The sequence below is a fragment of the Hemitrygon akajei genome, chromosome 7 (genome assembly GCF_048418815.1).
Source record: "Hemitrygon akajei chromosome 7, sHemAka1.3, whole genome shotgun sequence".
Classification (NCBI taxonomy): domain Eukaryota; kingdom Metazoa; phylum Chordata; class Chondrichthyes; order Myliobatiformes; family Dasyatidae; genus Hemitrygon; species Hemitrygon akajei.
In genome coordinates this window covers 3,959,271-3,982,674 of record NC_133130.1, presented here as the reverse complement: position 1 = coordinate 3,982,674, position 23,404 = coordinate 3,959,271, and the positions used below count along the sequence as shown (strand labels likewise).

Below are 23,404 nucleotides of genomic sequence, written 5' to 3'. Positions count from 1 at the left end.
CTTTCCCCCTCACATTAAACTTACAGCATGCCCAGCATATTGGCTGCGTTAAACTCCAACTGCCTTCCTCCACCTCACTATCCGTCCCTCTGGCAAGTATCTCCACTGTCCACAACAGTACCAGACCTTGTATTGACTTTGAACTTACTAACTCACCCATCTACACTTCCATCCAGATCATTTACAGCTCTGACTCCTCCGTGTAGAGCTCAGTCACTCATCCATGTTGTCCATTTACCAATCTGAGTTCTGTCCGTGCCCGGAATGGGAAGCGGTCAGTTTTCAGCCCAGTAATCGTCCCGTGCCCAGAGTGGGAAGTGGTCAGTTTTCAGCCTGGTAATCGTCCCGTGCCCAGAGTGGGAAGCGGTCAGTTTTCAGCCTGGTAATCGTCCCGTGCCCAGAGTGGGAAGTGGTCAGTTTTCAGCCCGGTAATTGTCCTGTGCCCAGAGTGGGAAGTGGTCAGTTTTCAGCCTGGTAATCATCCTGCGCTCAGAATGGGAAGTGGTCAGTTTTCAGCCTGGTAATCGTCCCGTGCTCAGAGTGGGAAGTGGTCAGTTTTCAGCCCGGTAATCATCCCGTGCCCAGAATGGGAAATGGTCAGTTTTCAGCCTGGTAATCGTCCTGTGCCCAGAGTGGGAAGTGGTCAGTTTTCAGCCTGGTAATCGTCCTGTGCCCAGAGTGGGAAGTGGTCAGTTTTCAGCCTGGTAATCGTCCCGTGCCCAGAATGGGAAGCGGTCAGTTTTCAGCCTGGTAATCATCCTGTGCCCAGAGTGGGAAGTGGTCAGTTTTCAGCCCAGTAATCATCCCGTGCCCAGAATGGGAAATGGTCAGTTTTCAGCCTGGTAATCGTCCTGTGTCCAGAATGGGAAGTGGTCAGTTTTCAGCCCAGTAATCATCCCGTGCCCAGAATGGGAAATGGTCAGTTTTCAGCCTGGTAATCGTCCTGTGTCCAGAATGGGAAGTGGTCAGTTTTCAGCCTGGTAATCGTCCTGTGCCCAGAGTGGGAAGTGGTCAGTTTTCAGCCTGGTAATCATCCCGTGCCCAGAGTGGGAAGTGGTCAGTTTTCAGCCCGGTAATTGTCCCGTGCCCAGAATGGGAAGTGGTCAGTTTTCAGCCTGGTAATCGTCCCGTGCCCAGAATGGGAAGTGGTCAGTTTTCAGCCCGGTAATTGTCCCGTGCCCAGAGTGGGAAGTGGTCAGTTTTCAGCCTGGTAATCATCCCATGCCCAGAATGGGAAGTGGTCAGCTTTCAGCCCGGTAATCGTCCCGTGCCCAGAGTGGGAAGCGGTCAGTTTTCAGCCTGGTAATCGTCCCGTGCCCAGAGTGGGAAGTGGTCAGTTTTCAGCCTGGTAATCGTCCTGTGCCCAGAGTGGGAAGTGGTCAGTTTTCAGCCCGGTAATCATCCCGTGCCCAGAGTGGGAAGCGGTCAGTTTTCAGCCTGGTAATCGTCCTGTGCCCAGAGTGGGAAGCAGTCAATGCCAAGTTCATCCCTCCTGTGCCAGAGTAGCTGTTCAGGAATACGCTGCAGGGTGACGGGAATGTCTCAGTGGCTGAGTCCCAATCACCAGTGGATGTGTGTTTGTCTGTATGTTTATGTGTGGTGTCCTTGCGTTTGTGCGCCTGCACACTTGTATGCCTGTATTTGTGTCCACGTGTGCATGTGTGTTCCTCTCCAGTTCATTATCATTGAGGATTTCTTTCTTAATTCTGTGGAAGACAGGTATTCAATGTACAGCAACTCTTCATGGACACAAGGAACCCTTTACCCATGTTAACTTCTACCTCTGTGCTCTGCCTGGAAAGTTTCTGTCAGCCCTTCACTTGTAGTTGAAGAAAATTCACAACAATCTGTGTCCACAGTAAATGAATGCACACACGCCTTGAAGGTTTAAACATTGTTTAATAATGAGTGAAGCTGATGGTGAGAGAGCTGGGCTCCCTGGGAGACAAACTCTGTTACTGAGCACAGGGACTACAGTAATTCCTTGGCTTTGTGTACAGGAACTGACCTAATATGGAGAAGATAGATTACTAACAGAATAAAACATTCATCAGGTCAGTCAGCATCTGGGGAGGGAGAAATTCAACCTTTTCAGCTTGAGGTCTGCCTGTCAGAGGCTTTTCCACCTGAAATGTTAACTGAATCTCACCGCTCAGATGCTGCCTGGCCTGGTGAGTGTTTGCAGCGGGCTCTGGATTTATTTCTGATTTCTAGTATTTCTGCATGATGAGTGGAAACTGATATTAAATTGAAGCATTGGTAGCACGTCCTGCACCAAAACGAAGACTAAGCCAAGCCTATCCCCACACCACTCAACTCCCCACTTCTCCTTGCCTGGATGATCTCAGAGCTTCCTCCTGCACTGACGCTCGAGAGCCCAGATAACATCAGGAGAAAGGAATTCTCCAACAAGAGAGTGGCAAGAGGGTAAGCAAATTCCTAGGGCCACTGCTTAGTTGACAATTAGTCTGAATATTAAACAGACTGATCCATCCTTTTTCTTACCCCAACTCCAAACTAAGACTGTTGTGGTCCCACCCAACGAGGATTTTGAGGGGCCGATGCCGGGGCAGTTGGTGTCCAGTGGCCATGGACGTTATGGGTAGAATATATAAGCTCCTCCACTGTTGTCTGTCATGGTGCTTCACACTCACACCACAGGAAAGCGCAGGCTACAGTGAAACCTATCTGTGACCTCAGGAAAGCACGGACCGCACAATGACACACACGACTCATAAGAAAGTCTACCAAGCCAAATAGAGGAGGGCCGCGATGTTCATTCTGATGGAGACAGCAGCTGGGCGATGCCGGGCATTCTGTGGCATGGTCAATGTGATATCTTGATTTTGTTGTCCCAGTTCCTGGGGTGAGAGACGAGCCCAGAATTTCTCTGTGATACGCTCTTCTAGTAGACACAAAGGTCTGGGAATTTCATCTCATACACAGGCACGGAGCGGGGTTGTGTCTGGCCGTAGCCTGCAGTAATGGTGCCCGAAGGGCTGGGGGGAGGCCTGGAAATGAAGGAAAGACAACGTGAGTATTTATTTATCTGGAGACAGTGTGGAACTGGCCCTTTCAACCCCATGAGTCACATTACCCCAGCAACCCACCGAGCTCACCCGAACCTAATCACAGCATCATTTACAATGACCAATTATATTACTAAATGGTACATCTTTGGACTGTTGGAGGAAACCAGAGCACCCAGAGGGAACTGTATCCAGAGAGCCGTGCCTGTCACATGACAGCACTGCCCTCACCTGGTCGGAAGGGACACCACCTGCCAGTCAACATTTCACCCCTCCCAACTAATCAATGCACACTTAACCATTGGCCACCTTAATTGGATTAACCCGTCTAGCACCAAGCCATTGGCCCCCCGGTGAATCACTTGGGCTGGACCCTCCAGCCCCCTAACCTATAAAGGGTGCTACATGTGCTTGGCTCACTCTCTTTTTTTTTGCCATCGTTGAGGGACCACCCTGCTTCACTCCAGGCTGAAGGCTCCAGGCTCCAGAACAGCACTGGATACACAAGGTAAGGTGTGCATTGAATAGTGTTTGGGAGCGTTTATTGTTGTCCCTGTAGCAGAGAGTTGTGCCTGTCCAATGTCAAGGGGTGGCGGGTATCGTGGTTACTTTTCCCTTGCTTGTATGTGTACCTGTTCTCCGTCCCCACACCGTTTTCCCGTGTATTGTACTGCCGACCCGACTTTTCCCATGCTCATCTATTCTAAGCGCGTTTGTGCGAATATTGTAGCTGCTTGTGTTGTTCCCAAGCTTTTTCTCCCCTTGTAAATAAACTCATTATTAAAACTGTGTGTCCAGACCCTTGTCTTTGAGACCCAAAGAATCTGTCTCATTTCCATCACAACATTTGGAGCTGCGAGCAGGGTCTCATAGGCCTTGGCTGGACACAGAGCACAGGGAGGAATGTTCTGGAACAAGGGGAAGAAAGCCAGTGCAGGCACCCAGAATAAGATCCCCGGGTGGACCAATGAAAGGGAGGGGTTTGAGAGTCTGGCCAGCATGCTGGCAGACCACGGGAAACTAGTGGACTGGTCTGAGCAGTTGGACCCCTGTGGTGAGAAACTGGGCCACCATGTGGTCTCCCTTCTTAAGGAATCAGGGTTTCCCAAAGCCAGGGGTAGTCAAAGGGGTGCCTTTTGGTTACTTGCATCCCTGCCATGACGCCGTCAGAATTACCGACCACATTCAGCACTCACGTGGTCAGAAGGACGAGGAGCTAGAAGAGCTCCCGCATTGCTGCTGCACGCTGCGGGAGGCAGCACAAGCCAGCGGGCTGGGGGCTGGGGGCAGGGCAGATGGTGGTCTTGTTGTAGCTAGTTTTGCCCCTGTAATGCTCCTTCCACAGGGCATATAGGTTGGGGGTGGGGATGGCATCTATGCTGTCACAGTCCACCCCTGCACGCAGCAGGTCTGTGTACAGCCACCTGCGTGTAAAGCGGGGAGGGGTAGTGTTTGGAGCCCTTGCCTCAGTCTTGAGGACCTGGGCGGGTGCCCCCATCTGCATATACTCCAATCCCTCCAGGAGGGTGATGGCATCCTGTACGGTCCTACCGCTGGCTGGTGCCATGAGGGGCAGGATGACTGACTTCAGGTTGGGGCACGTGGTAGTGACCAGGTATCCTGCTAGGGCACCGGTCACTCGTGTGTTTTCAAGGAAGTTGCGGTCGCAGGCACCTTGATAGATGCCGTTGATCTGTGCCCATTCCCTGATAACCTGGGTGCCCTCACTGACAATACCCCATTGCGGGTGCCCGTGTAGATCCCACTCCAGAAGGGTGGGATCTCGGGCTCACTACCTGATCCCACAGGGTAGTGCCATTGTGGACTTCTGTTTGTGGTGCCCACAGTACGTTGTTTGATTTCAACATTTAAGAGAAATTTGGTGAAGTACATGGATGGGAGGGTATGGAGGGATATGGCCCAGGTGCAGGTCAATGGGACTAAGCAGATTAAGAGCTCAGCACAGACTAGATGGGCTGAAGATCCTGTTTCTGTGCTGTAGTGTTCTGTGACTCTACGACTGTCATGATAGGCACAGACTAAAGGAAGATCCTTTCAGCTGGAATGAAGGGAACTGATAGCAAGTTAACCTGTTGGAGCACTCAGACAGGCTGTCGTAGAACTTACCTGATTGTAATCTCAAATATTTGATTCAGCTTATTCTGCAGAATAGTCGCCTGTAATTAAAGAAATGAGAAGGCATAAGCAAATGTATAATATCACAGTATCTCAGAAATCAAAACTCACCATCATTCCCAATATATTCCTTCTTGAAAAGGCTTGTACTCACCGAAGTTTAGAAGAATAAGGAGGGATCTCATTGAAATCTTTCAAATATTGAAAAGTCTGAATAGGCTAGATGTGGAGAGGAGGTTTCCAAGAGAAGGAGAGTCTAGGACCAAGGGGTACAGAATCAGAATAGAAGGACATCCCTTTAGAACTCCTGCATCATGGGACCTGGACCCATTGCAATTTGCCTATCGCCACAATAGGTCAACAGCAGACGCAATCTCAATGGCTCTTCACACAGCTTTAGAACACCTGGACAACACAAACACCTACGTCAGGATGCTGTTCAACAACTATCGCTCAGCATATAATACCATCATTCCCCCAATCCTGATTGAGAAGTTGCAGAACCTGAGCCTCTGTACCTCCCTCTGCAATTGGATACTCGACTTCCTAACCGGAAGACCATAATCTGTGCGGATTGGTGATAACATATCCTCCTCGCTGACCATTAACACTGGCGCACCTCAGGGGTGTGTGCTTAGCCCACTGCTCTACTCTCTATATACTGTTGGCCAGAAGAAACTGCAATCTGATCAAAGACAGGGGAAGCAGACAAGCCAGTTGTCTTTGTTTCCCCCATTTTGTGGACTCTGAACAGTTTCTTGCTCTTGAATGATCCAATCAGAGCAACTGAATGTGGACACAGGAAGCTTCAGGTAATGATCTGCTAAACCTGAGACCATTCTCAAACAAATAGCCATTTGTTTGTTTTTCTTTCAGTTAGTCTTGACGAAGGGTCTCGGCTTGAAATGTCGACTGTACTTCTCCCTATAGATGCTGCCTGGCCTGCTGCGTTCCACCAGCATTTTTTGTGTGTGTTGCTTGAATTTCTAGCATCTGCAGATTTTCTCGTGTTTGCCAATTGTTATGTAAAGGGAATGGACTTGTTCCGAGACAATCTAATCAGAGTAATAAACCTGAGACCATTCTCAGAGGAGTAGCTACTTGTTATGTAAAATGCCAGACCTGCAATCGGTAATCTGGTTAGACTCTGTCTGGGTTGCCTCTTTTAACTGGTTTGGACCGATCAGAGTGTAACGACACAAATACACAAGGCTGGGTAGGCAGAGCTATGAAACAATGTTGGCTGTAGCCCTGTACAATGACCAGTAAGAAGGTGACCCAGGAAGGTCAGGTGACCTTGATCCAATGGTTCAATTGATGAGGAACTGTATAAGACTCAGGAATTCCAAATACACAGGGGTGATAACTCTCCAGCAGCCAGAGACCAACCATCGTGGATAAGGAGGACTCCACAGACATGTGGAGATCGGGACTATGAGGATCGCCTGGCCAGCGTAGACTCCTTTCCCGGGTAATATCCTTTTCTCTTCATTGACTGTTCATGGACTGCCAGGGAATTCTAGTAGGGTGCACACAGAGACAGTTTGTGAACCCATGTGCTTTTAGTTGAAATAATAAAAGTTACCTGTCGGTAACTACAGATTCTCCGTGCCTCACTGATCATTATTATAAGGGGTGATTCTTGTAACAATACACATGACTGTGTTGCTAGGCATAGCTCAAATACCATCTATAAATTTGCTGATGATACAGCCACTGTTGGTAGAATCTCACGTGGCGACGAGAGGGCGTTCAGGAGTGAGGTATGCCAACTAGTGGAGTGGTGTCGCAGCAACAAACCTGCACTCAATGTCAGTAAGACAAAAGAGCTTATTGCGAACTTCAGGAAGGCTAAGACGAAGAAACACATATCAATCCTCATAGAGGGATCAGAAGTGGAGAGAGTGACCAGTTTCAAGTTCCTGGGTATCAAGATCTCTGACGACCTAACCTGGTCCCAACATACTGATGTAGTTATAAAGAAGGCAAGACAGTGATTATACTTCATTAGGAGTTTGAAAAGATTTAGCATGTCAACAAATACACTCAAAAACTTCTATAGTTGTACCATGGAAAGCATTCTGACAGGCTGCATCACTGTCTGGTATGGAGGGGCCACTGCACAAGACCAAAAGAAGCTGCAGAAGGTTGTAAATCTAGTCAGCTCCACATTGGGTACTAACCTACAAAGTACCCAGGACATCTTTAGGGAGCGGTGTCTCAGAAAGACAGTGTCCATTATTAAGGACCTCTAGCACCCAGGGCATGCCCTTTTCTCACTGTTACCATCAGGTAGGAGGGACAGAAGCCTGAAGGCATACATTCAGCGATTCAGGAACAGCTTCTTCCCCTCTGCCATCCGATTCCTAAATGGACATTGAATCTTTGGACACCTCCTCACTTTTTATAATATATAGTATTTCTATTCTTGCATGTTTTTAAAAAATCTACTCAATATACGTATACTGCATGTTTATTTATTATTATAACCATATAACAATTACAGCACTGAAACAGGCCATCTCGGCCCTTCTAGTCCGTGCCGAACGCTTACTCTCACCTAGTCCTACCTACCTGCACTCAGCCCATAACCCTCCATTCCTTTCCTGTCCATATAACTATCCAATTTTGCTTTAAATGACAATACCGAACCTGCCTCTACCACTTCTATTAGAAGCTTGTTCCACACAGCTAACACTCTGAGTAAAAGAAATTCCCCCTCATGTTACCCTTAAACTTTTGCCCCCTAAGTCTCAACTCATGTCCTCTTGTTTGAATCTCCCCAACTCTCAATGGAAAAAGCCTATCCATGTCAACTCTATCTATCCCCCTCATAATTTTAAATACCTCTATCAAGTCCCCTCTCAACCTTCTACACTCCAAAGAATAAAGACCTAACTTGTTCAATCTTTCAATAGACAATAGACAATAGGTGCAGAAGTAGACCATTCAGCCCTTCGAGCCTGCACCGCCATTCTGAGATCATGGCTGATCAACTACTATCAATACGGTTCCTGCCTTGTCCCCATATCCCTTGATTCCCCTATCCATAAGATACCTATCTAGCTCCTTCTTGAAAGCATCCAGAGAATGGGCCTCCACTACCTTCCGAGGCAGTGCATTCCAGACCCCCACAACTCTCTGGGAGAAGAAGTTTTTCCTTAACTCTGTACTAAATGACCTACCCCTTATTCTCAAATCATGCCCTCTGGTACTGGACTCTCCCAGCATCTGGAACATTCCTGCCTCTATCTTGTCCAATCCCTTAATAATCTTATATGTTGCAATCAGATCCCCTCTCAGTCTCCTTAATTTCAGTGTGTACAAGCCCAGTCTCTCTAACCTCTCTGTGTAAGACAATTTTAACATCACATCCTAACTCCTATACTCAATGCTCTGATTTATAAAGGCCAATATACCAAAAGCTTTCTTCATCACCCTATCCACATGAGATTCCACCTTCAGGGTACTATGCACCATTATTCCTAGATCACTCTGTTCTATTGCATTCCTCAATGCCCTACCACTTACCACATATGTCCTATTTCGATTATTCCTACCAAAATGTAGCACCTCACACTTATCAGCATTAAACTCCATCTGCTATCGCTCAGCCCACTCTTCTAACAGGCCTAAATCTCTCAGCAAACTTTGAAAACCTACTTCATTATCCACAACGCCACCTACCTTAGTATCATCTGCATACTTACTAATCCAATTTACCACCCCATCATCCAGATCATTAATGTTTATGATAAACAACATTGGACCCAGTACAGATCCCTGAGGCACACCACTAGTCACCGGCCTCCAACCTGACAAACCATTATCCACCATTACTCTCTGGCATCTCCCATCCAGCCACTGTTGAATCCATTTTACTACTTCAATATTAATACATAACGATTGAACCTTCCGTGCGGAACGTTGTCAAAGGCCTTACTGAAGTCCATATAGACAACATCCACTGCTTTACCTTCATCAACTTTCCTAGTAACCTCTTCAAAAAATTCAATAAGATTTGTCAAAGATTTATTATTGTTTTTTTATTTATTATAATTTTTTTCCCTCTGTTAGATTATGTATTGCATTGAACTGCTGCTGCTAAGTTAACAAATTTCACGTCAAAGCCAGTGATTCTGATTCTGAACTGAGATGAAGAGGAATTTCTTCAGCCAGAGGGTTGTGATCTGTAGAATTAATTGCCACAGATGGCACTGGAGGCCAAGTCACTCTACTCTGATGTCTTTTGGTCTTATGGATTTGTTGACAGTCTCATGGTTTCAAGATCACAAATAGTATAGTTTTTATTCCAAACTTGTTCCAATATTTGAAATTAAAATCTCCCATCTCCTGCTGTGGCAGGGGACCAAATGCCTCAGGTCTGATCATTGAGACCTCTTGATCCCAGTGCACTGCACCATCAGTGTGTGGGAAATGCTACCAAGCATTTGTGTGCTACAGGACTCAATTAGTTCAAGATGAAACTGGAGGGAAGAGAAAGGGAACAGTTTAAAGGAGGAGGTGGGGTTGAAGTATTCAGGAGGTTAGAATTGTTTGTTCATGAGGGGGTAAAAGCTGACATCGACTGGCTGGGCATAGATAGAGTGGATCCGGAAAGGATGTTTCCTATAGTGGGAGAGTCTAGAACCAGATGACAGCCTCAGAATAGAGGGAATTTTAAAACAGAGATAAGGAGGAATTTCTTTAGTCCGAGGGTGGTGAATCTGTGGAATTCATTGCAAATGATATCATCCTCACTCCACAGTGGGCACAGTCCTTACAGGATATGTCCTTACCCTCATTCCACAGTGAGCACAGTCCTTACAGGGCACGTCCTTACCCCTCTCCGCAGTGAGCACAGTCCTTACAGGACATGTCCTTACCCTCGTTCCGCAGTGAGCACAGTCCTTACAGGACATGTCCTTACCCTCGTTCCACAGTGGGCACAGTCCTTACAGGGCACATCTTTACCCTCGTTCCACAGTGGGTACAGTCCTTACAGGGCACATCCTTACCCTCGTTCCACAGTGGGTACAGTCCTTACAGGGCACATCCTTACCCTCGTTCCACAGTGGGTACAGTCCTTACAGGACACGTCCTAACCCTCGTTCCACAGTGGGCACAGTCCTTACAGGACACGTCCTTACCCTCGTTCCACAGTGGGTACAGTCCTTACAGGACACGTCCTTACCCTTGCTCCACAGTGGACACAGTCCTTACAGGGCACATCCTTACCCTCGTTCCACAGTGGGTACAGTCCTTACAGGACACATCCTTACCCTCGTTCCACAGTGGGCACAGTCCTTACAGGGCACATCCTTACCCTCGTTCCACAGTGGGTACAGTCCTTACAGGACACATCCTTACCCTCATTCCACAGTGGGCACAGTCCTTACAGGACACATCCTTACCCTCGTTCCACAGTGGGCACAGTCCTTACAGGACACATCCTTACCCTCGTTCCACAGTGGGCACAGTCCTTACAGGACACGTCCTAACCCTCTCTCCACAGTGGGCACAGTCCTTACAGGGCACATCCTTACCCTCGTTCCACAGTGGGCACAGTCCTTACAGGGCAAGTCCTAACCCTCGTTCCACAGTGGGCACAGTCCTTACAGGGCACGTCCTAACCCTCGTTCCACAGTGGGCACAGTCCTTACAGGGCACGTCCTAACCCTCGTTCCACAGTGGGCACAGTCCTTACAGTGCACGTCTTTGCCCTCGTTCCACAGTGGGCACAGTCCTTACAGGACACGTCCTAACCCTCGTTCCACAGTGGGCACAGTCCTTACAGGACATGTCCTTACCCTCGTTCCACAGTGGGCACAGTCCTTACAGTGCACGTCTTTGCCCTCGTTCCACAGTGGGCACAGTCCTTACAGGGCACGTCCTAGCCCTCGTTCCACAGTGGGCACAGTCCTTACAGTGCACGTCTTTGCCCTCGTTCCACAGTGGGCACAGTCCTTACAGAACATGTCCTTACCCTCACTCCACAGTGGGCACAGTCCTTACAGAGCACGTCCTAACCCTCGTTCCACAGTGGGCACAGTCCTTACAGTGCACGTCTTTGCCCTCGTTCCACAGTGGGCACAGTCCTTACAGGGCACGTCCTAACCCTCACTCCACAGTGGGCACAGTCCTTACAGGGCACATCCTAACCCTCATTCCACAGTGGGCACAGTCCTTACAGGACACGTCCTAACCCTCGTTCCACAGTGGGCACAGTCCTTACAGGACACGTCCTAACCCTCGTTCCACAGTGGGCACAGTCCTTACAGGACACGTCCTTACCCTCTCTCCACAGTGGGCACAGTCCTTACAGGACATGTCCTTACCCTCGCTCCACAGTGGGCACAGTCCTTACAGGACACGTCCTAACCCTCGTTCCACAGTGGGCACAGTCCTTACAGGGCACGTCCTAACCCTCTCTCCACAGTGGGCACAGTCCTTACAGTGCACGTCCTAACCCTCGTTCCACAGTGGGCACAGTCCTTACAGGACACGTCCTAACCCTCGTTCCACAGTGGGCACAGTCTTTACAGGACATGTCCTTACCCTCGTTCCACAGTGGGCACAGTCTTTACAGGACACGTCCTTACCCTCGTTCCACAGTGGGCACAGTCCTTACAGTGCACGACTTTGCCCACGTTCCACAGTGGGCACAGTCCTTACAGGACACGTCCTAACCCTCGTTCCACAGTGGGCACAGTCCTTACAGGGCACGTCCTAACCCTCGTTCCACAGTGAGCACAGTCCTTACAGTGCACGTCTTTGCCCTAGTTCCACAGTGGGCACAGTCCTTACAGGACATGTCCTTACCCTCACTCCACAGTGGGCACAGTCCTTACAGGGCACGTCCTTACCCTCACTCCACAGTGGGCACAGTCCTTACAGGGCACGTCCTAACCCTCGTTCCACAGTGGGCACAGTCCTTACAGTGCACGTCTTTGCCCTCGTTCCACAGTGGGCACAGTCCTTACAGGGCACGTCCTAACCCTCGTTCCACAGTGGGCACAGTCCTTACAGGGCACGTCCTAACCCTCGTTCCACAGTGGGCACAGTCCTTACAGGGCACGTCCTAACCCTCACTCCACAGTGGGCACAGTCCTTACAGGGCACGTCCTTACCCTCGTTCCACAGTGGGCACAGTCCTTACAGGGCACGTACTAACCCTCGTTCCACAGTGGGCACAGTCCTTACAGGACATGTCCTTACCCTCGTTCCACAGTGGGCACAGTCCTTACAGGACATGTCCTTACCCTCGTTCCACAGTGGGCACAGTCCTTACAGGACATGTCCTTACCCTCGTTCCACAGTGGGCACAGTCCTTACAGGGCACGTACTAACCCTCGTTCCACAGTGGGCACAGTCCTTACAGGACATGTCCTTACCCTCGCTCCACAGTGGGCACAGTCCTTACAGGGCACGTACTAACCCTCGTTCCACAGTGGGCACAGTCCTTACAGGGCACGTCCTTACCCTCGTTCCACAGTGGGCACAGTCCTTACAGGGCACGTACTAACCCTCGTTCCACAGTGGGCACAGTCCTTACAGGACACGTCCTTACCCTCTCTCCACAGTGGGCACAGTCCTTACAGGGCACGTCCTAACCCTCATTCCACAGTGGGCACAGTCCTTACAGGGCACGTCCTAACCCTCATTCCACAGTGGGCACAGTCCTTACAGGACATGTCCTTACCCTCGCTCCACAGTGGGCACAGTCCTTACAGGACACGTCCTTACCCTCGTTCCACAGTGGGCACAGTCCTTACAGGGCACGTCCTTACCCTCACTCCACAGTGGGCACAGTCCTTACAGGACACGTCCTTACCCTCGCTCCACAGTGGGCACAGTCCTTACAGGACATGTCCTTACCCTCACTCCACAGTGGGCACAGTCCTTACAGGACATGTCCTTACCCTCACTCCACAGTGGGCACAGTCCTTACAGGACACGTCCTTACCCTCGTTCCACAGTGGGCACAGTCCTTACAGGGCACGTACTAACCCTCACTCCACAGTGGGCACAGTCCTTACAGGACATGTCCTTACCCTCGTTCCACAGTGGGCACAGTCCTTACAGGACACGTCCTTACCCTCGTTCCACAGTGGGTACAGTCCTTACAGGACACGTCCTAACCCTCGTTCCACAGTGGGCACAGTCCTTACAGGACATGTCCTTACCCTCGTTCCACAGTGGGCACAGTCCTTACAGTGCACGTCCTAACCCTCGTTCCACAGTGGGCACAGTCCTTACAGGGCACGTACTAACCCTCGTTCCACAGTGGGCACAGTCCTTACAGGACACGTCCTTACCCTCGTTCCACAGTGGGCACAGTCCTTACAGGACACGTCCTAACCCTCGTTCCACAGTGGGCACAGTCCTTACAGGACACGTCCTTACCCTCGTTCCACAGTGGGCACAGTCCTTACAGGGCACGTCCTTACCCTCGTTCCACAGTGGGCACAGTCCTTACAGGACACGTCCTTACCCTCGCTCCACAGTGGGCACAGTCCTTACAGGACACGTCCTTACCCTCGCTCCACAGTGGGCACAGTCCTTACAGGACATGTCCTTACCCTCGCTCCACAGTGGGCACAGTCCTTACAGGACATGTCCTTACCCTCACTCCACAGTGGGCACAGTCCTTACAGGACACGTCCTTACCCTCGTTCCACAGTGGGCACAGTCCTTACAGGACATGTCCTTACCCTCGCTCCACAGTGGGCACAGTCCTTACAGGACACGTCCTTACCCTCACTCCACAGTGGGCACAGTCCTTACAGGACACGTCCTTACCCTCGTTCCACAGTGGGCACAGTCCTTACAGGACACGTCCTTACCCTCGTTCCACAGTGGGCACAGTCCTTACAGGGCACGTACTAACCCTCGTTCCACAGTGGGCACAGTCCTTACAGGACACGTCCTTACCCACGTTCCACAGTGGGCACAGTCCTTACAGGACACGTCCTTACCCTCGTTCCACAGTGGGCACAGTCCTTACAGGGCACGTACTAACTCTCGTTCCACAGTGGGCACAGTCCTTACAGGACACGTCCTTACCCACGTTCCACAGTGGGCACAGTCCTTGCAGGACACGTCCTTACCCTCGTTCCACAGTGGGCACAGTCCTTACAGGACACGTCCTTACCCTCGTTCCACAGTGGGCACAGTCCTTACAGGACATGTCCTTACCCTCGTTCCACAGTGGGCACAGTCCTTACAGGACACGTCCTAACCCTCGTTCCACAGTGGGCACAGTCCTTACAGGACACGTCCTTACCCTCGTTCCACAGTGGGCACAGTCCTTACAGGACATGTCCTTACCCTCACTCCACAGTGGGCACAGTCCTTACAGGACATGTCCTTACCCTCGCTCCACAGTGGGCACAGTCCTTACAGGACACGTCCTTACCCTCGCTCCACAGTGGGCACAGTCCTTACAGGACATGTCCTTACCCTCGCTCCACAGTGGGCACAGTCCTTACAGGACATGTCCTTACCCTCACTCCACAGTGGGCACAGTCCTTACAGGACACGTCCTAACCCTCGTTCCACAGTGGGTACAGTCCTTACAGGACACGTCCTAACCCTCGTTCCACAGTGGGCACAGTCCTTACAGGACACGTCCTTACCCTCGTTCCACAGTGGGCACAGTCCTTACAGGACACGTCCTTACCCTCGTTCCACAGTGGGTACAGTCCTTACAGGACACGTCCTAACCCTCGTTCCACAGTGGGCACAGTCCTTACAGGACATGTCCTTACCCTCGTTCCACAGTGGGCACAGTCCTTACAGTGCACGTCCTAACCCTCGTTCCACAGTGGGCACAGTCCTTACAGGGCACGTACTAACCCTCGTTCCACAGTGGGCACAGTCCTTACAGGACACGTCCTTACCCTCGTTCCACAGTGGGCACAGTCCTTACAGGGCACATCCTTACCCTCGTTCCACAGTGGGTACAGTCCTTACAGGACACATCCTTACCCTCATTCCACAGTGGGCACAGTCCTTACAGGACACATCCTTACCCTCGTTCCACAGTGGGCACAGTCCTTACAGGACACATCCTTACCCTCGTTCCACAGTGGGCACAGTCCTTACAGGACACGTCCTAACCCTCTCTCCACAGTGGGCACAGTCCTTACAGGGCACATCCTTACCCTCGTTCCACAGTGGGCACAGTCCTTACAGGGCAAGTCCTAACCCTCGTTCCACAGTGGGCACAGTCCTTACAGGGCACGTCCTAACCCTCGTTCCACAGTGGGCACAGTCCTTACAGGGCACGTCCTAACCCTCGTTCCACAGTGGGCACAGTCCTTACAGTGCACGTCTTTGCCCTCGTTCCACAGTGGGCACAGTCCTTACAGGACACGTCCTAACCCTCGTTCCACAGTGGGCACAGTCCTTACAGGACATGTCCTTACCCTCGTTCCACAGTGGGCACAGTCCTTACAGTGCACGTCTTTGCCCTCGTTCCACAGTGGGCACAGTCCTTACAGGGCACGTCCTAACCCTCGTTCCACAGTGGGCACAGTCCTTACAGTGCACGTCTTTGCCCTCGTTCCACAGTGGGCACAGTCCTTACAGAACATGTCCTTACCCTCACTCCACAGTGGGCACAGTCCTTACAGAGCACGTCCTAACCCTCGTTCCACAGTGGGCACAGTCCTTACAGTGCACGTCTTTGCCCTCGTTCCACAGTGGGCACAGTCCTTACAGGGCACGTCCTAACCCTCACTCCACAGTGGGCACAGTCCTTACAGGGCACATCCTAACCCTCATTCCACAGTGGGCACAGTCCTTACAGGGCACGTCCTAACCCTCACTCCACAGTGGGCACAGTCCTTACAGGACACGTCCTTACCCTCACTCCACAGTGGGCACAGTCCTTACAGGACACGTCCTAACCCTCGTTCCACAGTGGGCACAGTCCTTACAGGACACGTCCTAACCCTCGTTCCACAGTGGGCACAGTCCTTACAGGACACGTCCTAACCCTCGTTCCACAGTGGGCACAGTCCTTACAGGACACGTCCTAACCCTCGCTCCACAGTGGGCACAGTCCTTACAGGACACGTCCTAACCCTCGTTCCACAGTGGGCACAGTCCTTACAGGGCACGTCCTAACCCTCTCTCCACAGTGGGCACAGTCCTTACAGTGCACGTCCTAACCCTCGTTCCACAGTGGGCACAGTCCTTACAGGACACGTCCTAACCCTCGTTCCACAGTGGGCACAGTCTTTACAGGACATGTCCTTACCCTCGTTCCACAGTGGGCACAGTCTTTACAGGACATGTCCTTACCCTCGTTCCACAGTGGGCACAGTCCTTACAGTGCACGTCTTTGCCCACGTTCCACAGTGGGCACAGTCCTTACAGGACACGTCCTAACCCTCGTTCCACAGTGGGCACAGTCCTTACAGGGCACGTCCTAACCCTCGTTCCACAGTGGGCACAGTCCTTACAGGGCACGTCCTAACCCTCGTTCCACAGTGGGCACAGTCCTTACAGTGCACGTCTTTGCCCACGTTCCACAGTGGGCACAGTCCTTACAGGACACGTCCTAACCCTCGTTCCACAGTGGGCACAGTACTTACAGGGCACGTACTAACCCTCGTTCCACAGTGGGCACAGTCCTTACAGGACACGTCCTAACCCTCGTTCCACAGTGGGCACAGTCCTTACAGGGCACGTCCTAACCCTCGTTCCACAGTGAGCACAGTCCTTACAGTGCACGTCTTTGCCCTAGTTCCACAGTGGGCACAGTATTTACAGGACATGTCCTTACCCTCACTCCACAGTGGGCACAGTCCTTACAGGACACGTCCTTACCCTCTCTCCACAGTGGGCACAGTCCTTACAGGGCACGTCCTTACCCTCGTTCCACAGTGGGCACAGTCCTTACAGGGCACGTCCTTACCCTCACTCCACAGTGGGCACAGTCCTTACAGGGCACGTCCTAACCCTCGTTCCACAGTGGGCACAGTCCTTACAGTGCACGTCTTTGCCCTCGTTCCACAGTGGGCACAGTCCTTACAGGGCACGTCCTAACCCTCGTTCCACAGTGGGCACAGTCCTTACAGGGCACGTCCTAACCCTCGTTCCACAGTGGGCACAGTCCTTACAGGGCACGTCCTAACCCTCACTCCACAGTGGGCACAGTCCTTACAGGGCACGTCCTTACCCTCGTTCCACAGTGGGCACAGTCCTTACAGGGCACGTACTAACCCTCGTTCCACAGTGGGCACAGTCCTTACAGGACATGTCCTTACCCTCGTTCCACAGTGGGCACAGTCCTTACAGGACATGTCCTTACCCTCGTTCCACAGTGGGCACAGTCCTTACAGGACATGTCCTTACCCTCGTTCCACAGTGGGCACAGTCCTTACAGGGCACGTACTAACCCTCGTTCCACAGTGGGCACAGTCCTTACAGGACATGTCCTTACCCTCGCTCCACAGTGGGCACAGTCCTTACAGGGCACGTACTAACCCTCGTTCCACAGTGGGCACAGTCCTTACAGGGCACGTCCTTACCCTCGTTCCACAGTGGGCACAGTCCTTACAGGGCACGTACTAACCCTCGTTCCACAGTGGGCACAGTCCTTACAGGGCACGTACTAACCCTCGTTCCACAGTGGGCACAGTCCTTACAGGGCACGTCCTTACCCTCGTTCCACAGTGGGCACAGTCCTTACAGGGCACGTACTAACCCTCGTTCCACAGTGGGCACAGTCCTTACAGGGCACGTACTAACCCTCGTTCCACAGTGGGCACAGTCCTTACAGGACACGTCCTTACCCTCGCTCCACAGTGGGCACAGTCCTTACAGGACATGTCCTTACCCTCACTCCACAGTGGGCACAGTCCTTACAGGGCACGTCCTTACCCTCGTTCCACAGTGGGCACAGTCCTTACAGGACACGTCCTTACCCTCGTTCCACAGTGGGCACAGTCCTTACAGGACATGTCCTTACCCTCGTTCCACAGTGGGCACAGTCCTTACAGGACACGTCCTTACCCTCGTTCCACAGTGGGTACAGTCCTTACAGGACACGTCCTAACCCTCGTTCCACAGTGGGCACAGTCCTTACAGGACATGTCCTTACCCTCGTTCCACAGTGGGCACAGTCCTTTCAGTGCACGTCCTAACCCTCGTTCCACAGTGGGCACAGTCCTTACAGGGCACGTACTAACCCTCGTTCCACAGTGGGCACAGTCCTTACAGGACACGTCCTAACCTTCGTTCCACAGTGGGCACAGTCCTTACAGGACACGTCCTAACCCTCGTTCCACAGTGGGCACAGTCCTTACAGGACATGTCCTTACCCTCGTTCCACAGTGGGCACAGTCCTTACAGGACACGTCCTTACCCTCGTTCCACAGTGGGTACAGTCCGTACAGGACACGTCCTAACCCTCGTTCCACAGTGGGCACAGTCCTTACAGGACATGTCCTTACCCTCGTTCCACAGTGGGCACAGTCCTTACAGTGCACGTCCTAACCCTCATTCCACAGTGGGCACAGTCCTTACAGGGCACGTACTAACCCTCGTTCCACAGTGGGCACAGTCCTTACAGGACACGTCCTAACCCTCGTTCCACAGTGGGCACAGTCCTTACAGGACACGTCCTTACCCTCGTTCCACAGTGGGCACAGTCCTTACAGGGCACGTCCTAACCCTCACTCCACAGTGGGCACAGTCCTTACAGGGCACGTCCTTACCCTCGTTCCACAGTGGGCACAGTCCTTACAGGGCACGTACTAACCCTCGTTCCACAGTGGGCACAGTCCTTACAGGACATGTCCTTACCCTCGTTCCACAGTGGGCACAGTCCTTACAGGACATGTCCTTACCCTCGTTCCACAGTGGGCACAGTCCTTACAGGACATGTCCTTACCCTCGTTCCACAGTGGGCACAGTCCTTACAGGGCACGTACTAACCCTCGTTCCACAGTGGGCACAGTCCTTACAGGACATGTCCTTACCCTCGCTCCACAGTGGGCACAGTCCTTACAGGGCACGTACTAACCCTCGTTCCACAGTGGGCACAGTCCTTACAGGGCACGTCCTTACCCTCGTTCCACAGTGGGCACAGTCCTTACAGGGCACGTACTAACCCTCGTTCCACAGTGGGCACAGTCCTTACAGGGCACGTACTAACCCTCGTTCCACAGTGGGCACAGTCCTTACAGGGCACGTCCTTACCCTCGTTCCACAGTGGGCACAGTCCTTACAGGACATGTCCTTACCCTCGTTCCACAGTGGGCACAGTCCTTACAGGACACGTCCTTACCCTCGTTCCACAGTGGGTACAGTCCGTACAGGACACGTCCTAACCCTCGTTCCACAGTGGGCACAGTCCTTACAGGACATGTCCTTACCCTCGTTCCACAGTGGGCACAGTCCTTACAGGACACGTCCTTACCCTCGTTCCACAGTGGGCACAGTCCTTACAGGACATGTCCTTACCCTCGTTCCACAGTGGGCACAGTCCTTACAGGACACGTCCTTACCCTCGTTCCACAGTGGGTACAGTCCTTACAGGACACGTCCTAACCCTCGTTCCACAGTGGGCACAGTCCTTACAGGACATGTCCTTACCCTCGTTCCACAGTGGGCACAGTCCTTACAGTGCACGTCCTAACCCTCGTTCCACAGTGGGCACAGTCCTTACAGGGCACGTACTAACCCTCGTTCCACAGTGGGCACAGTCCTTACAGGACACGTCCTAACCTTCGTTCCACAGTGGGCACAGTCCTTACAGGACACGTCCTAACCCTCGTTCCACAGTGGGCACAGTCCTTACAGGACATGTCCTTACCCTCGTTCCACAGTGGGCACAGTCCTTACAGGACACGTCCTTACCCTCGTTCCACAGTGGGTACAGTCCGTACAGGACACGTCCTAACCCTCGTTCCACAGTGGGCACAGTCCTTACAGGACATGTCCTTACCCTCGTTCCACAGTGGGCACAGTCCTTACAGTGCACGTCCTAACCCTCATTCCACAGTGGGCACAGTCCTTACAGGGCACGTACTAACCCTCGTTCCACAGTGGGCACAGTCCTTACAGGACACGTCCTAACCCTCGTTCCACAGTGGGCACAGTCCTTACAGGACACGTCCTTACCCTCGTTCCACAGTGGGCACAGTCCTTACAGGACACGTCCTTACCCTCGTTCCACAGTGGGCACAGTCCTTACAGGACACGTCCTTACCCTCGTTCCACAGTGGGCACAGTCCTTACAGGGCACGTACTAACCCTCGTTCCACAGTGGGCACAGTCCTTACAGGACATGTCCTTACCCTCGTTCCACAGTGGGCACAGTCCTTACAGGACACGTCCTAACCCTCGTTCCACAGTGGGCACAGTCCTTACAGGACACGTCCTTACCCTCGTTCCACAGTGGGCACAGTCCTTACAGGGCACGTACTAACCCTCGTTCCACAGTGGGCACAGTCCTTACAGGACACGTCCTTACCCTCGTTCCACAGTGGGCACAGTCCTTACAGGACACGTCCTTACCCTCGCTCCACAGTGGGCACAGTCCTTACAGGACACGTCCTTACCCTCGCTCCACAGTGGGCACAGTCCTTACAGGGCACGTCCTTACCCTCGCTCCACAGTGGGCACAGTCCTTACAGGACACGTCCTTACCCTCACTCCACAGTGGGCACAGTCCTTACAGGGCACGTCCTAACCCTCGTTCCACAGTGGGCACAGTCCTTACAGGGCACGTCCTAACCCTCGCTCCACAGTGGGCACAGTCCTTACAGGGCACGTCCTTACCCTCACTCCACAGTGGGCACAGTCCTTACAGGACATGTCCTTACCCTCGTTCCACAGTGGGCACAGTCCTTACAGGGCACGTCCTAACCCTCGCTCCACAGTGGGCACAGTCCTTACAGGGCACGTCCTAACCCTCGTTCCACAGTGGGCACAGTCCTTACAGGACACGTCCTTACCCTCGCTCCACAGTGGGCACAGTCCTTACAGGGCACATCCTTACCCTCGTTCCACAGTGGGCACAGTCCTTACAGGGCACGTACTAACCCTCGTTCCACAGTGGGCACAGTCCTTACAGGGCACGTCCTAACACTCGTTCCACAGTGGGCACAGTCCTTACAGGGCACATCCTTACCCTCGTTCCACAGTGGGCACAGTCCTTACAGGGCACGTCCTTACCCTCGTTCCACAGTGGGCACAGTCCTTACAGGGCACGTACTTACCCTCGTTCCACAGTGGGCACAGTCCTTACAGGACATGTCCTTACCCTCGTTCCACAGTGGGCACAGTCCTTACAGGACACGTCCTTACCCTCGTTCCACAGTGGGCACAGTCCTTACAGGACACGTCCTTACCCTCGTTCCACAGTGGGCACAGTCCTTACAGGGCACGTCCTTACCCTCGCTCCACAGTGGGCACAGTCCTTACAGTGCACGTCTTTGCCCTAGTTCCACAGTGGGCACAGTCCTTACAGGGCACGTCCTTACCCTCGTTCCACAGTGGGCACAGTCCTTACAGGGCACGTCCTTACCCTCGTTCCACAGTGGGCACAGTCCTTACAGGACATGTCCTTACCCTCGCTCCACAGTGGGCACAGTCCTTACAGGACACGTCCTTACCCTCGCTCCACAGTGGGTACAGTCCTTACAGGACACGTCCTTACCCTCGCTCCACAGTGGGCACAGTCCTTACAGGACACGTCCTTACCCTCGCTCCACAGTGGGCTGCAATCTCCTCAAATGGAGCCTTCTGAAACTTTTCCACCACCAACCGCCTTCTTTCTCTCTCCTGTTCCTCCACTGCTCCACCATCTTCTGGACAAAAGACATGGCAGAATCAATGAACAGAAATGAGGAGGAATTTCATTCACCAAAGAGGTATGAATCTGTGGAATTCATTGCCACTAGATATTTCCTATCCACACACCTGTCCAAATGGCTTTGAAAGATTGTTATTGTACTCACCACAACCACTTCCTCTGGCAGCTCGTTCAATGTACCCATCACCCTCTGAATATAAAGTTGCCTTGCAGATACTTTCCAAATCCTTCTCCTCTCATCTAAACCCTATCCCCAGTCCTCTTTGATAACCTTTTTCTGGGCAATAAAGGTGCATGTATTCACCCTGCTTACACTCCATGTGACTTTACACACTTCTATAAAATCATGCCTTGGTCTCCTACTTCCCAAAGTATAAATTCTGCCCAATCTCTCCCTGCGACACTCTCTCCCATGTCCTACGGAATAAATTCTGCCCAATCTCACTCTGTGACTCTCTCTGCCATGTCCTACGGAATAAAGTCTGCCCAATCTCTCCGTGACTCACTCTGCCATGTCCTACAGAATAAATTCTGCCCAATCTATCCCTGACTCTCTCTCCCATGTCCTACGGAATAAAGTCTGCCCAATCTCTCCCTGTGACTCCATCTCCCATGTCCTATGGAATAAATTCTGCCCAATCTCTCCCTGTGATTCCGTCTCCCATGTCCTACGGAATAAAGTCTGCCCAATCTATCCCTGTGACTCTCTCTCCCATGTCCTACAGAATAAAGTCTGCCCAATCTCTCCCTGCGACAGTGTCTCCCATGTCCTATGGAATAAATTCTGCGCAATCTATCCCTGTGACTCACTCTCCCATGTCCTACGGAATAAAGTCTGCCCAATCTCTCCCTGTGACTCACTCTGCCATGTCCTACGGAACAGATTCTGCTCAATCTCTCTCTGTGACTCCGTCTCCCATGTCCTACGGAATAAAGTCTGCCCAATCTATCCCTGTGACTCACTCTGCCATGTCCTATGGAATAAAGTCTGCCCAGTCTCTCCCTGTGACTCACTCTGCCATGTCCTACGGAACAGATTCTGCCCAATCTCTCTCTGTGACTCCGTCTCCCATGTCCTACGGAATAAATTCTGCCCAATCTCACTCTGTGACTCACTCTCCAATGTCCTACGGAATAAAGTCTGCCCAATCTCTCCCTGTGACTCACTCTGCCATGTCCTACGGAACAGATTCTGCCCAATCTCTCCCTGTGACTCTGTCTCCCATGTCCTACGGAATAAAGCCTGCCCAATCTATCCCTGTGACTCACTCTGCCATGTCCTACGGAATAAAGCCTGCTCAATCTCTCTCTGTGACTCCGTCTCCCATGTCCTACGGAATAAATTCTGCCCAATCTCACTCTGTGACTCACTCTCCCATGTCCTACGGAATAAAGTCTGCCCAAT

General features: G+C 52.0%; 1 protein-coding gene across 7 annotated transcripts in view; it reads right to left on the bottom strand.

Moving 5' to 3' along the window:
- Positions 1-1,879: 1,879 nt before the first annotated feature.
- The window catches only part of LOC140730175 (protein EFR3 homolog B-like), a 179,665-nt gene continuing 158,140 nt past the window's right edge, over positions 1,880-23,404 (bottom strand). For 6 of the 7 annotated variants that reach the window (XM_073050313.1, XM_073050312.1, XM_073050316.1 and 3 more), the window contains 3 exons: positions 21,888-21,994; positions 5,157-5,206; positions 1,880-3,011 (listed from right to left, as the gene is read on the bottom strand). In XM_073050313.1, coding sequence (XP_072906414.1) covers positions 2,906-3,011; positions 5,157-5,206; positions 21,888-21,994 — 263 coding nt within the window. In that variant the 3' untranslated portion in view covers positions 1,880-2,905. The remainder of the gene's footprint in view (positions 3,012-5,156; positions 5,207-21,887; positions 21,995-23,404) is intronic. The other variant, XM_073050311.1, reaches the window with a different exon arrangement.